General features: G+C 44.2%; 1 protein-coding gene across 2 annotated transcripts in view; it reads left to right on the forward strand.

The window, feature by feature from the left end:
• The first annotated feature begins 7436 nt into the window (after nt 1–7436).
• znf536 (zinc finger protein 536) overlaps nt 7437–15498 on the forward strand; it is a 110947-nt gene continuing 102885 nt past the window's right edge. For both annotated transcript variants that reach the window (XM_076110185.1, XM_076110186.1), the window contains exon 1: nt 7437–10151. In XM_076110185.1, the coding sequence (XP_075966300.1) occupies nt 7874–10151 (2278 nt within the window). In that variant the 5' untranslated portion in view covers nt 7437–7873. The remainder of the gene's footprint in view (nt 10152–15498) is intronic.

A 15498-nucleotide genomic window follows, 5' to 3' on the forward strand; every position in this document is an offset into this window, starting at 1 on the left:
TGTGTGTGTATGTGTGTGTGTGTGTGTGTGTGTGTGTAACAGTGTGTTCTGTAGTCCGGATCACAGAAAGGCCTTCAAAAAAAAAAAAATGTTTCACCCAACTTCTCCTTCCTGCTTTAGTCACGGCTGCCTTCACTGAGGCGTTGGCATCGACGCAAACGCTGACATGTCTCTTCCTCTCTCGCTCCTATTTTCCTCTTCGTCCCTCTTTCATTTCTTTTATTTCCTCATGTGAATCCATTCATCCCCTCCCACCCCCCTCTCTGATCTTAAGAGCAGTCGCCACGGTGTTTTTCTGATAAAGTCTGATAGATAAACATGCTCTCTTACGTCCCTGAGGCCCTCCGCCCTCTCTCCCGAGAGCACACCCCTCCAAAGCACTTCCTCTGCTACAATTAGTCTGTAATAAATACACCCTGGCCTTAAAGTAGATAATGCACAATTCACTCCCACTCTTTCTTTCCTTTCACATTGAGTGCCACATTAGCTCGCCGTACATATCTGACTTTCTGCAGCGAAAGGAGAGAAAGAAGAGTGCGGTGATTTTTTTTTCTTCTTTTTTCTCTTCCCTCTTCCTCCCCAGGCACGCTGACGAAAGTGCGTGAGAACAATAGCCGTCATAAGGCCACTGAGAGATATTGTAACACACATGCGGAGAGTCACAAGCGTTTCCACTCCGGTCTGAGCTTCTTGATGGCTTTGATAAGATTAGTTTGCTTTCTTAAACAGGAAGTGTGCTGCTTAAAGAAAAAAAGAAAAAAGACACCGCCTGGTTGCATAATAAGTTTAACTACTTCTCAGAGAGCTGAAGTTCCCTTCAAACTCTTCAGATTAACGGCGAAAAAAGAAGAGATGCAGAAAGTGGGAGAGGGGAGAGATAGAAAGGGGGAGTTTATCAAAGTGATGGAATAAAGAGAGATTTAACACGGTCATATTAAAAAGACATGCAGCAGTTTCAATATTTAAAAATCCCATTTGCTTCGACAGAAGAGCTTTTTCATTCAAGAGCATATGGCAGCAGTACCTGTATCCAGCCTCTCTCTCTCTTATCTCCGTCAAAGACAAAGGGGAAGAAGAAGGGAGCGAGGGAGGGGGGCTGAGGGAAAAAAAGAAAAGAGAGACTTTCAAACAGACATTCAGACATTGAAGAATCATTCAATTATCGGCAGCATGATGTAAAATAATTACCTGACTCGCTTCCTGTAATGAGTGCTGCTAATTAGCCATAGACTTTTGTTTTAGAGAGAAAGTCCCAAACTCCCAACTGCAGAGAAGCTGTGAAAAGAAATGTTGTATGTCGAGGTAGCACCTCATCCATTCTCACACACACTCACGCACACACACACGCGCACACACACAATGACTCTTCACTATAGGCTCACTTGGCTTGAAGGCACAATTTACCTCCCAATGTATGCACACACAGCTCTCGGTAAATAGTCGAGAGTGCAAAAAAAATAGATCCTTCTTCTCTTAATTAGCTGTGTAACAATTAAAGTCTCCTCTTAGTAAATTGAACCTTTGTCTCCCTTTGCCTCCCTAGTTTGATTTCAGCACCTGTCACAACAACCCCTCCCTTTACCACCACCTCCACAGCCGCCACACACCCACCACTATTACCTCCAACCCCCCCCCCACCACCCCTTGACTGTAGTCATTATGCAAAACTCTACCAGAATGCGCCCAGCATGAGCGGAAGAAAACAGCAATTATTTCTGATATTCTGTTATTTAGGCCGTATTGACATTCAACTACTTTCTCTCCCTCTCTGTTTGTCTCCGTCTCGCTGCCGCCACCTGAGAAACAGAGTGAGACTCCACTCAGGTTTTTAGTCTCAGCCTTGAGTCGTGTATGTCATCACTGCAGTCACTCCGCAAGAGACAAAGGCAGCGCCGGCCCCATAATGTGACCCACAGAGTTCTATGTGTGTGTGTCTGTTTGCAGCGCAGAGGGTGACCAGTGATGTAAGCTGTGACAGATACACTGTGGTCATTGTCTCTCTGACCTCTTTCTTCCTGCAGTCTAACCATGCGTGAGTGCTCCGCACCGCCATGTTTCTCGTCTCACACACACACACATGCACCCACGCACTCAGTGTTGTGTGCCTTGGTTTTCTGACTGATTTGACAGGGAGAGGAGTTTAGTCACCAGACACGGAGCGAGACCGGAGCGCACAGGTGCGTTACAAAACATCAGAGCCAGGAGGAAACAGGTTTTATTGCAGCTTTTACCTTTGGATCTGTTAAAGAAGCACGTCCTTCATATGTGCTTTGAAAGGCTGCTATTCAACACTTACCAAAAGGACTGTATCAGCTAACTGATACATATCTGTTCAATACCTCGAGTCATTGCCAGTTCAGGGATACACAACAACAGTAAGAAACAAATCAGCTGCATTAGTTGCAGTATTAAATCAGGAGTGATGGAGTAAGTACAAGATGGAGCACGTTCACTATCCATATCGTGCCAATTACTATGAAATGTATTTTTATTTGTCACTGAACTTCGGTAAAACAGTGACTGCTTAACAAATGTTTGGTGCTATTAATCCCGCGCTCGCCGCTTTATTCGCTGCAGCGGGGGTCCGTCCACGCTGCTGTGACCGCTATTGTGGAGCACTCGGGAGGGGAGAGGTGCTCACAGATGTATATGCACACACACACACACACACACACACACACACACACAGACAGACAGACAGACAGAGACATCTGCAGGTCACCATCATCATAGTGGGAATAATACCAGGGATGGTTATCATAAAGGGAAGCTTTGAGCTCCCGGCCGTCTTGGGAAGATGATTTGGCTGGCCCGGAACAATGAACTGTGGGAATCCGCTTGTCCTGCATTGATCTTCCTCCCATGGCATCCCCTGCAAGGCTGTCAGAGCGATGGGCGGATAAAAAGGCCCACAACATTTTTCTTTCCCCCGCTCTCTCCCTCCCGGTGTCTTTCTTTTCTCTCTGTCGGGGGGGGGGGGCTCCCACTGATCAGCGGGGATGAGCTGAAAGTTGAACTACCTGTTGACAGGAGCTCTTAAACAGCCCTCAATGACATATTGTGCGAGAGAAAGCGGGGTGGAGGGGGTGGGGGGCAGGGGCTCCTGTTCATTCATATTTGTCACTGATCTATCGAGTCCGTGCTCTCATGAAGTCCTTGCTCATATTTTCAGGGGGTTATGTTAATCCCATGTTTTTTTATAATTTAATAAATGTTGGATGTTGTTTTTGTGTAAAACAAAAAAAGAAAAAAGAAAGATATCTCTTTTTTGGTTTTGTTTTAGAATTTGTCTGCTACAAATTGGTGCATAAGAATGCGGTTGGTGTTTTTGGCCAGCCAATCACAGCTCTGGCTCTTTCAGGCTCTTTCAGGCTCTAAGTAGTAGTAGTAGTAGTAGTAGTAGTAGTTTACAAATGATTGTAAATATATGTATTGAAAAAAAGAAATCGCATAAAAGTAAATGTTCATATTTGTAAGAAAAAAAACAATGTCCCCATATTTCGAATCAAATTCAGACGAGATCTGAACTGGGCCGTGTCGTCACCTCTTCTTCTTTTCCCCCTTTATTAAAGTCACAACAATCCATCTCTGAAGCTTCACATCTTTTTTTTTGCCGTTGTGGAGTTGCGCATTTTGATCAAGAGGCACCAGGGATGGGATGGAGTTCGGATTGGATCTGGCAAAGGGATTGTGTGACTGTCTTCCATGTGCAGTTCAGAGTGTTTTCGCCTCATTACAGAAAGTAATAAAGGAGTGAAGTCAAAGAGCGAGAGAGAGAGAGGAAGGAAAACAAGGCAGCTTCTTTATTGAATTAATTAGACGCCTCGCAAAGACCACCTGCAATAGAAACAAAACCCAAGCCAGGTAGAAACTCCTATCTGGTCTGTTCTACCTCTGACTCCAACCAAACCCACTTTTAGGCTGTTGCTGTCGGAAATGACGAGGAAGTTGTACTTTGAAAACATTTGAAAACAAATCATTTGGATTGTCCCAGCAGCTTATGCTTAGTATTTAGCATTCAACTCTGCATGTAACACATGGTAAACACCCACATTGTCCCTTCAACCACAGACCAGTGCAGCTGCAACCCCCCCCCCCCCCCCCCCCCCCCCCCCCCCGTCACATTAACGATTTGGTGGAAATATGATGGAATTCAGCGCATTGTGAATAATGATTGATTTGTTTAATGCAATGAATTACTTCATTAGGACTTAATGAGGTATTGCATTGTGATTAGTCGATGGGATCCGTGTCGATACATGTCAAAATAACAAAGTAAAGTCCAACTAATGGCTTTTCGATCCTTCAATTTCTCTCCATCTTGTCTTAAATGTCACAGCAAAGTTTTATGACAAAACTCGGGCCCTGAAAGTTAATTCAGGGAGTGTATTAGCTTGAAGTTGTTTATTTAAATATGAATTCATAATAGGTAGCTATTCCTAATATTGACACTGTCTTTCATATACTTTATGTGGTTACAATTAGGGAGAAACACATACAAATCCCTTATGCATTTATGATGCATGGTACCATTGATAAGACCGGAATGAACTGAGCACATTCAAATGCTGACTGAAATACACTTCCATTGTGTTACAGATACCACTTATAATTAAGCTGAGGCTCGTCGAGAAAAAAGAAAGAAAAAAGAGCAGAGGAGAAAAATGCATTTAGAGAAACTGAGTGAAATCAGTTTCTGTGCGCGTGCGCGACTGCGCGGAGGATTCTGTGTGTTTACGGGTGCACGTGGCGCTTTGCTGAATATTAAACCACAAACTATAAAGACAACAACTGAACCGTCGTGAGAAAAATGCTAAAGGAAGTCTTTGTGGTTTCAGAAGGTATCAGAGGGAGCCAATAGTTTTTAATGAGGCAGCATTGCTGTACATGCCAGGAAATGATAAGGTTATACAGGTTAGAGTAACGGCCGACAGATACTGTACCGGCATAGAGCTACAGAGTGGATGTGTTGTTCACATCGGAGTCGACACTGCCATGGCAGAGACACTGAGGCATAATGGGGACAAAGTGGCACCAAGTCTTTCCTTAATACAACGGGTAAGAATGACAAACCTGAGCCTCTATCTTCTAAAAGCAGAGTACAATAATACTGCGTACAGTTGTTTTCTTCCGTGCATTTGATGTGTATTTCTGCTGTGGAGTCGTAACAGTCAGGGTGAGCTGTTGTTGTGATATCTGTGGGCAGCCATTTGACAGCGCCGGGTGAGTCGCACTAGTGTCTTTTAGAGGGCATGCGCATATTGAATTGTTGTCTGTAGTCAAAGGGCTGTGTATGAGTGCGTGTCTTTGCCTGTGTGTGTGTGTGTGTGTGTGTGTATGTACTTGTACATCACCCTCAAATTCCTCGTATGTGTGTGTGTGTGTGTGTGTGTTGATATGAGCAGAGGGAGGATGTCACATAAGAAATGTCCTTTTTAATCAGGGGGAAAAAATATAAAATGACTGGGGAGCGGGGCGAGCATATTAATGTGTCTCATTTGCATACGCTCGTCAGCCAGGATACGTTTATAAAAAAACACAAACTGGATTCGTCAGTTCGCTTCACATTATTCCATTGTCTATCTGCCTTTGTTATATGTTAAAGATAAAGGCAGAAATCAAATTGAAGAAAAGGGCAAGCTGCTATCTCCCCAAATGAGCAACAGCTCATCAGCCTAGTTTAAATCACAGATTTCTATTCCAAAAGGCAGCCGCCTCCGTAAAAAGGGCCCATTCAAATAAGGTCTCCTCCGATATATGCACACCCCGTGATGAGAAGCTGGGGGTGTCACATAAATACAATTTAAAACCCAAGCCATTCAAAGCAGTCTAACAAAGTTTTATCTTTCTCAGCAATTCTCTCCCAATATTATTCTCACCATAAATGTACACATATACAGCATGTATATGTGTATGTCTTCAATCAAGTATACATTTTTTTTATTATTAGTCTTTTACGATGCTTTATTTCTTAGATGAGCGCAGCATTATTCAAGTCACACGAGAGCACGGCCATAACGTCAGTCGTAAATTTAAGTGGGCTTTGACAGGGGCATATCTTGCTGTTCCCCATAAGCCTGCAGAACATAGCATGCCCATTATATTCTTGATGAATTCAGTAAAATTGCTTAAGATACTTGCGGGGGGAAGAAAAACAAGGAGAATTCAAAGGGCAGCCCACAAGTGTCACATTCCTTTAAACACAAGTGGAAGCTGCTCACAGTGTCTAATTCATGTCCGCAAGATTAGAATCCACCATGGACAGTGTGTTGGAGGGGCCGGTGGGTAAAAGAACAGGCACCCCTTATGTCTGCCAACCTCCTACTGACGGGCGATAGTGACGGAAGAGGGCAAAAATTCAAATGAAGGAGAAAACAAATGAGCCAAGCACAATGTGGAGTCCTCCCTGCTTTCGACACATACTGTAGGTGGAGAGAGAGAGAGAGAGAGAGAGAGAGAGAGAGAGAGAGAGAGAGAGAGAGAGTCTTGAAGAACCTCAGTTGCCCTTTTTGCCTATAAAGTGTATACCGAACATGTGTGCACATATTTTGAATGTGGGTGTGCCCCCATTGCTGCCAGATTGTGTCCATAAGCTGAATAAAATGATCCCACTTTTCTCTAAAGTTAACTCACCTACTGCCAGTGCTTTACACTGCCTCTCCATGAACGAATTTCTTTTGATGATTATAATCATGCGTTATAGCACAGTGGCTTCCACAGCATACTAATCAGCTGAATGAGATATTATACAATATTTTATTGACCAAAGCAGAACCGTGGTTATTGTTTCTGAGGGTTTGACCCCTGCCAGCAACCAGAGGAAGTGTGCAGATAGATGTGTATACCTCTCCATCTGGAGAGCAGATGGATCTGCATTAAAAGCAATGTTATTATTATTTTTTGGGGGGGTTATTTGTTCACTGATGTTACACATATGAAATGGATACACTTTCACTGACAGTACAACAGAAAACATTGGTATGTTTGGTTGCGTTACAGCAACCCTGGACTACAACGTTGCTCCGTGTCACACAGCAGGCAGAACAAATACAGTCAATGCTACCTGCTTTTTCCTCTCAACCGTGTGTCAACCAATGCAACTTTGCAACCCGTTCAACACAGCCAACTGTTGTTTTCTCTATCCTAGAAACTATAAAAAAAGATCGAGGTAGAGAGAGGAAGACAAGCAGAGAGAGCGAGAATTGGGGGAATAGAAAGAAGCAGAGGGAGAGCAAAGTGATTCACATCAAATGTAGTGCGCATCTTTAATGGAATTTTGCGCCAAGACAAGTGTCGTGGCAACAAGATAAGACTGTTGTGTTTACTGGAGTAACCCCTTGGCTTTAAGTGCTATTGTTAATATCATAATTGTAGTATTGCGGTGGCTCCCCGACAATGCCGTTGCTCCGTTTCATTAAGGCGTGTAATTGGAGGAATTCTGATAGGATGGGCACAAGTAGCTTAATTATACACTGCTCACTGTGTTTACAGAGTAATTATTTCATCCAAAATGGTGTTACATTTTGAAAAAAGTTATATGGAGTCACAGCATTTCTCCAGGCCCTTGGAGCTGACAATTCTTGCAGTGCTCTATGCATCAAAGTCAATACATTTTATTTCCCTTCACTGGGTGACACAGCACAGGTGTTGTTTTTCCTAAGAGAAGAATCACATTAGCCCTGAAGATGTGGATGGATAATATCATATTTGCAATCTGGGAAGCAAATACTAAGAGCACCATGCCAAAGTATTTTTCAAATGCATTTTTTTATGTTTTTTTGTCTTTTACTTTTTCTGAAACCTCCATTGTTTGAAACTATTTCTAGTTATATTAATTCTAAAATGTTTCCTTCTTTCTGTCTGGTTTTACAGGATGGAGGACTCTAGTTTGTGTCTTGGTGTGTCGTCAGCGGTGCCTGACACTGATGCCCATCTGAGCAATGCTGTGTTAAATGGCCGCTACCCCATCAGCCAAAAGCTTCACCAGCTTACTGCCCAGTTAGGACACGCCTTTCCTGACCTACACCGCCCACAGCAGATCCCTGAAGAGAAAGCAGCCACACCTTTGGACGAGAAGACCCACCACGCGGCCCTGGCCAGTCAACCTATCAGCAGTCAGATGGCCCTGCTCGCCAATCAGCTTAACCGAGACATTGACGCAGGGGCACTAAGTGGGTTGAACGGGCGTGTTGACCTGCAGCAGTTTCTCAACGGCCAGAACTTGGGCATCATGTCCCAGATGAACGATATTGAAGATGACGCCCGCAAGAATAGGAAGTATCCCTGTCCACTGTGTGGCAAGCGCTTCCGTTTTAACAGCATCCTGTCACTGCATATGCGCACACACACAGGAGAGAAGCCCTTCAAGTGCCCCTACTGTGACCACCGAGCGGCTCAGAAGGGCAACTTGAAGATTCACCTCCGCACCCACAAGCTGGGGAATCTTGGTAAAGGTCGCGGCCGTGTCAGAGAGGAGAATAGGCTGCTGCATGAGCTAGAGGAGAGGGCCATCCTTAGGGACAAGCAGATGAGAGGGAGCGGCAGTCTCCTCCAGACACCCCCAACACCCCATTTGAGCCTCAATAGCAGCTCTAACACCCATCAGCAGCAACTAGGCTCAGCCTGTGGCCTCCTGCTCCCCCCCTCTGGCCTTGCCACTCCAGACCCAATTCCCCAACCCTCTTCTTCACCCAAGCCGGCTGGCACCCAGGATGAACAGTCCTTGAACCCCACTACAGGCTTCCGCTGTACCTTCTGTAAAGGGAAGTTCAAGAAGCGTGAAGAACTGGACCGCCACATCCGCATACTCCACAAACCCTACAAATGTACCCTGTGTGAGTTTGCTAGCTCCCATGAAGAGGATCTGATAAGTCATGTGGAGAAGGCCCACATCACAGCCGAGAACACACAGGGTACTGGTGGTGCCGGTGGCACGCAGGTGGCCACTGAATTCCGCTGTGAAGTGTGTAGCCAGGTGTTCAGCCAAGCTTGGTTCCTTAAGGGCCACATGCGCAAGCACAAGGACTCCTTTGAACACTGCTGCCAAATCTGTGGCCGTCGCTTTAAGGAGCCCTGGTTCCTCAAGAACCATATGAAGGTGCATCTCAACAAGCTGGCCATCAAGAACAAGCCACACCAGCCCAGTGAGCAGGACATGGCTGCCGTCAATAGCATGAGCAATCTAGCTCAGGAAGCTCATGCCAACCTTTACTCCCGCTACATCTCCTGTCTTCAGGGAGGCTTCCTCTCACCAGACAAACAGGGCCTGAGTGAGCAGCATCAAATGTTGGCTAAAGCAGGGATAGCCATGAAGGAAAAGGAGATGCTAGGGAAGCTGCTGGGGCCAATGGCAGGAGGTATGGGCCATGGGCTGGGAGAAAATGAGAAGCGCTCACTCCTGGGTTGTCTCAACCTTGTGCCACCACTGAAGTCGAGCTGCATGGAGCGCCTCCAAGCAGCTGCAAAAGTGGCAGAGATGGACTCCCTCAATAGCTACCAAGCCTGGCAGATAATGGCTCGTGGCATGGCTATGGACAGGGCTTTCATGCCTAAGGAGCAGCACCAGCATCATTTACCCCCAGGGCAGGAAGATGAGATGGGTGGTGCTGGAGCCTTGGCATCCTACTCAAAGGATAAACAAGACTACTTGATTGCTTCCAATGATAGCTCCAAGCAGAAGCAGCTCTCGGAGGCCTTGCAGGGCTCCAAGGCCGGTGGCGGAGCCATGATGTCCATGAAGGAGGATGGAAGAGGCTTTGACAGTCACCGTGACATAATGTCTGTCCACGGTAGTTCCGAGGCTCCTGGAGTCCTGGCTGGCTTGGGAAGCCCACACATTGACTACAGCCTCTCCGTCCTGAAGGAGAAGCCTTCAGAATGCCCCGACTGTGGCCGGGTCTTCAGAACCTACCATCAAATGGTCGTCCACTCCCGCATTCATGGCAAAGACAGGAGAGGCATTGAAGAAGCGATCCAGCAACAAGGTCTGGACGAACGGCGTGGATCAGCCAGTGACCCCGAGTCCCAGTCCATCAGCCGCTCCACCACTCCTGGTTCATCCAATGTGACGGAGGAAAGCGGAGCTGGAGGAGGACACTCCCAGACAGGAAGTGTCCAGGATGACAGCCCACATCCCTCCTCACCATCTTCAGGTAAGAAAAAATAGAATCAGACAATGAATGACTTTTTCTTTAGTCAGTCTGTAGATGAAGGGATCCAAATTCTATCCGTACTTGTGAATTATGTTTCCTTCTTAATTCAATGTTATTGTCACTGTTCCAGAATTCTACCTACATAGTTCCCAATAAGAATCCCTTTTAAGCGTGTCTAGATGTGTGTATCTATCTTTGTGTCAACTCCATCTCTTTAAAACGGAATGCAAAATAACCCAAATACCTACCAAAGAATTACAGCCACACATTCCTCACATTACTCGGATACATAATGTCTTTGCTCAAATAACCACACACCCTCACACACCCACAGAGTGGTTTACTTGACACACACACACACATACAGCGGGAGTACAAACAAATACAGAGATTTATTGAGTTGAAGTAAACCCTGTACTGCACATATCATATATACTGTAATGTACAGATATGAGTTGTATCACTTGACATAGAAACAATTGCCCCCTGACACTGCTGTGTTGTTGCTACCATTTACATTGAGCCAAACAGAAGACTCTAGAGGACTCAATACAGGAATAGTTGCGCTCACCATAGCATTCACATGTGCAGGTTAGCAGTCTGTATCCCTGCGGAACGAGAGTAAAGACGGGAAGCGTAGGGACAAAGTCGTTTTAACCACAGCGATTAACAAATGTCTCTAATAAACATGTTGAAGACAACCATACCCCTCCCCTCTCCATACCCAGCAAACACAGGCCGGCTGGGGCTAGATAAGTGTATGTTTAGTGGGATTAAGGGAGGCTCGTTGCTAATGATTACACAAGTTTTTAAAGGTAACTTTCGCTTGCTCCTCAGGGCACTATGCTAGCGTTAAGAAGCTCGCGCGGTAATTAGGTCACGACTACGCGATAATCAGTCGGTTTAAGCTAAACAAGACACTAATTAAAGATATACATATAAAGCAGGTCAAAAAAACAGTGAACTTCATTTGCAAAAGCGAGGATGTGCTTTTAAGTCTTTTGAGAAGGAGAAAAATATAAATAAATATAAATATAAATCAGAGTGGCTTAGCTTAAGGCTGTAAGCAACTTAATTCCACCAGTGGAGACAAAATTGTTTATTTATTCACAGAGGCATGAAGTCCTTATCGTGCCCGTGTAGTGTGATGGGTTTGAACATGGGACAGGCTATGTTTATTTTAATCTAAGAAATAATAACAGACAACCCCCCACCCCAATTAGGAATTAATGAAAATGAGAGTGAGATAAAAACCTATTTTCTTTATAGAGACTATTAAACATTACACTTTCTCAACAGGGTGGGGGTGTAGCGGATGTAATTATCTTCTGAATTTTAATGCTGGAAGTTTCTCTCTCTCTCTCTCTCTCTCTCTCTCTCTCTCTCTCTCTATCTCTCTCTCGCTTTCTCTCTCTGTCTGTCTCTTTTGACTCAAGCACTTTGAATCCGATGAGTAGAGCTTGTGGCATTTCAACAACTTCAGAAGTAACATCCAGTGTGCGGTATACAAAATAAAACAAGCGAATTACAGTAAAATAATAATTGAGAAATAAAAACCATTAGCATTTACCACCAAATGCTAACAAAGCACGAAGAAATACATTCGATTTAGCTGAGTGGTTAAATCTCGCCCCCTGGGCACCATCTTTGGAGGAGGGGGCGTAGGATTAAAGAAAACTATAAATACAAAATTAAAATAGTGTATCGACAACTTTGCACAAGAAAAAAAACAAAAAGCCTGCTGCTCTCCACAAGGCCTTAATGTTGCCATTCTTTGTGTTGTTTGTGTACTGGTAGTGTGTCTCACCTTGAGTCATGGGCTACACTGCTTGATACAGTGGCTCTATTCAAGCTCTTTGTCAATATGCCACTGTCATATCTGAAAGCCATGTCCTCACATTGTTATCGCGCAGCTTTGTGAGTGTGTGTGCCAAAATAGGATGTCAAGCCGTAGTTAACTGCTCGGGAGCATGGCAGAAGTGGAAAATAGATTCGTGATATAATAAAATGGTGAGGCATGCCCTGATCTGAACAGACCGGGGTGCAGTTTTACTGTACGAAAATGTGAGAAGTAAACACATTTGACATCAAATATTGATAAATATGCTGGTTTTGCTACTTCCTGCTTTTTAGTTTTTCTTTTTTTTATCAGACGTAGCGAAACTTGTCTCTCTTCGCAACTTACACAACGTGATTCACGTTTGGAGCTCAGGGACTCTCAAATTAGAAGCTTTGATGTGTGAGAAAAGAAATGTGTCTCTCATGTGAAGAAAGGTGTCAAGTTTCTCCTCTGCATGTTTGTTGTGTGTGTGTGTGTGTGTGTGTGCGCGTGTGCTTTACAGTATGTGTTCATGTCACACTGTTCTGTAGTGAACAGGATGTGGCTACCGTACCATTGTCTTTATCTTAATATCTAAGGTTTGAAAAAAGAAGGGCTCATCAAACCTCTCCAAGTGTGTAGGTGTGTGTGTGAGTGTGTGTATCTGTGTATGTGTGAGCCGCTGCCCCGCCACCTACCCACAGCGATTCTGAGTTTAAACTTGAATTATAGTAATCAAAAATAACATCTCAACTGTGAAAGAAGGTCAACACCGCCGCTTTTGTCTTTTGAGACGGCGCTTGTTTAAAGGCAGGGAGTGAAAAAAGGGAGAACGGAGGAAGAAAAGAGCAGAAAAAACAAAGGCCTCTGTCAGAGATGTCCTTTAAAGACCTTCCGTACTACAATATAGCTCCACGGCTAACCTCGAGCATGTTTCTCATTCAATACAATTCTTGATTTCTTTAAAGAAAACAAAAGAAGTAATTACATTTATGCCCATCACCATCTTTTTTTTATAAATGTTCTTATCCTTGGACTGTCTTCACCTCAGCGTTATTGTTTCCCCGCTTATCCGGCCTCAAAGGAGAGAAAACACACTGTGCAGTGTAGTAGTAACGTTAGGAATGTTCGGCAACAGGTACTTGATGTGAACGCATGTGCAAACACCCGCTGCTGAGAAAAAAAGCCTTTTTTGTTTTTGGCTAGCTCTTACATGCAAATAACCCCACCATTGAAAATCCTCATTTTCCACGATTGCGTATCTCCATTCTGCTGCAACAATGTAGGAAAAATGTAGCTAAATATGTAAAAAATAGGCTTTGCTGCACGCATGTAAGGCCTAAAGCAGTTCTTCTTACATGCACCTCCACAACCTTCCCACTCTACCCCTAAACCCCTCTCCCACCTCTTGGCTCCCGGCTGTAAAATGCTCTATACACTCCCTCTGTTTCTCTCTCTTTCTCTCTCTCTCTCCAGAGAATCCCCCGTGTCTACATTTTTTTTAAGAGGAACAGCATTTTAACATGGCAAGGATTAGCCTGCATATCCCTGGTCTTTACCGCGGCTCAAACAAGCAGGCAAAATGCTCCATACAAATTGAAATTGGATTTGCCAACTTGACGCCTTAGGTTATAAAGCATGGATATTCATCTAATTGCGTCGGTACAATGGGGGCGTAATTACACATGCGGACAAACTGTTACAGTGTAATTACTGTGTCATTAACAGGGAATAAAGTAGAGTTGAACAAGATCCAGACTGCTATGAATATGCATGGCGACGAACCCGATCTCGCTAGCTATTATCTGCTAATATGAGATAATTCGAGTTGTCAACAGGCAAACATCAAAGAGGATTACCTTTTAACGATATTTATTGATGTTATTTTATCGTCTATGTCAGTCCAAAGATCACTATATGTCACACATCTGCCGTCTTTCTTTCTCTCTTCCTCCACTGTGACTTAAAAGTGTGTTTGCTCACGTAGGTTTCACCTGCAGTGAAAGTAGTTGTTTACAGTTCTAGTTCATTCTGGAGCCACGCCCTAACTTAAAGTAGTGTTAGTGAGAATGAAGTGACGATGAAGAGAATAGCATTGCATACTATAAATCATAGCCCAACCCCCCTCCCACCCCCTGACCTACATACGTAAGTTAACTTACATAATGTACGTAACTTATGTCACGTATGCAACAAGCTTAATTTGCTCCACGTGCTTAACGTAATTAAGGCACTTGACTTATGTATGTCAAAATGCGGGACTTGCACCCAGGAGACCGCTGTCCATGTCCCGTGTGAGTTACTTAAGGTTACTTAACTTACGTCACATGTGAAACATATTTAATTTGTGTCTCATACATAATGTGCTTAACTTACGTACGTGACTCAATTTCCATAACAAACATAGCTATTCGAACCAGAACCATGATCTTTTCATAAACCTGACCAAGTTGCTTTGTTTGAATTCACAACGTGTCGAAGTCTATCACACTGCCCGTTGAAATACCACACTAAGAGGATACCCAGTGTGTTTCAAAAGTAATGCCAAGGGGTCCTGACCAAGCATCCGCATGGGATTAGTTACAACTGTTGAATCAACAGATCAACCAGGGTAGGTAGAGCTTACCTATTGTCAAACTGAGCCACATTTAGCATACCGTTACTCACTACGAGAAGCCAGAATACCTACCACCTCAACCAACACTTTGAAAAGGAGGCCAGCCCTCCGCTAGCGTGCGCGCCTTAATATACGACTGTAAAACTGTGTGCATTAAAAAAAAATAATGAATTTCGTCTCGTTTTTTTTCCTGGTTTTCTCCCCTCTGCATAAATTACTTTTTCTTTGTAATTGACATCCGTTCCTCTGCTGCTCCCCCACCCCTCGCACCATTCTTCTTTTCTCTATAATCAGGGAACTCAGTGGTTACAAAACCTGAGCTTTCTACCCCCCACTCATTTGTAGGAGTCTGGCCTGTCATATCTGTATTTTTTTATGTGTCACCAAACTTAAATAGACAGTCATTGTGTTGCAGGCACAATCGTTCCCCGAGCTGCATTTTTGTACAGTAGGTCAGGACTCTGGTGTCTGGTAAATGATAAAAGTTCTATTCAAACGCACTAATTGTCAGTGTGCCGCGCTGATTGACATGTCTCGGATAAATGCAGACTTAGTATTTTTGTACACGCTTGCACAATATAAAAGGCCAATTTATTTCTCTGTTCTTCTTTCTCTTATTCCTCGCACAGTTCATTTGATTTCTCTCTTCCTTTCTTGCTCCCTTCCTCCCTCCCTCCCTCCCTCTCTCTCTCTCTCTCTCGCTCTCTCTCTTTCCCCTGCCCCGTCTTTCAGACTCAATTTGTAAATATTACCCATGGTGGGAATTAGCCCAGGCTTTTTAGATATTTTAAAATTCCAATTGTATTCCAACGAGTGTGTTTGATCGAGGGGAAGGACTGCGAGCCGGGGTTTGCTCCTCAGTATTCCTGGGTGGCTATCAGTGGCTAGCCGTGTCCTTATGAAACATTTAT

This window comes from Anarhichas minor, unplaced genomic scaffold, assembly GCF_050575085.1.
Source record: "Anarhichas minor isolate MPS153535 unplaced genomic scaffold, ASM5057508v1 ptg000042l, whole genome shotgun sequence".
Lineage (NCBI taxonomy): Eukaryota > Metazoa > Chordata > Actinopteri > Perciformes > Anarhichadidae > Anarhichas > Anarhichas minor.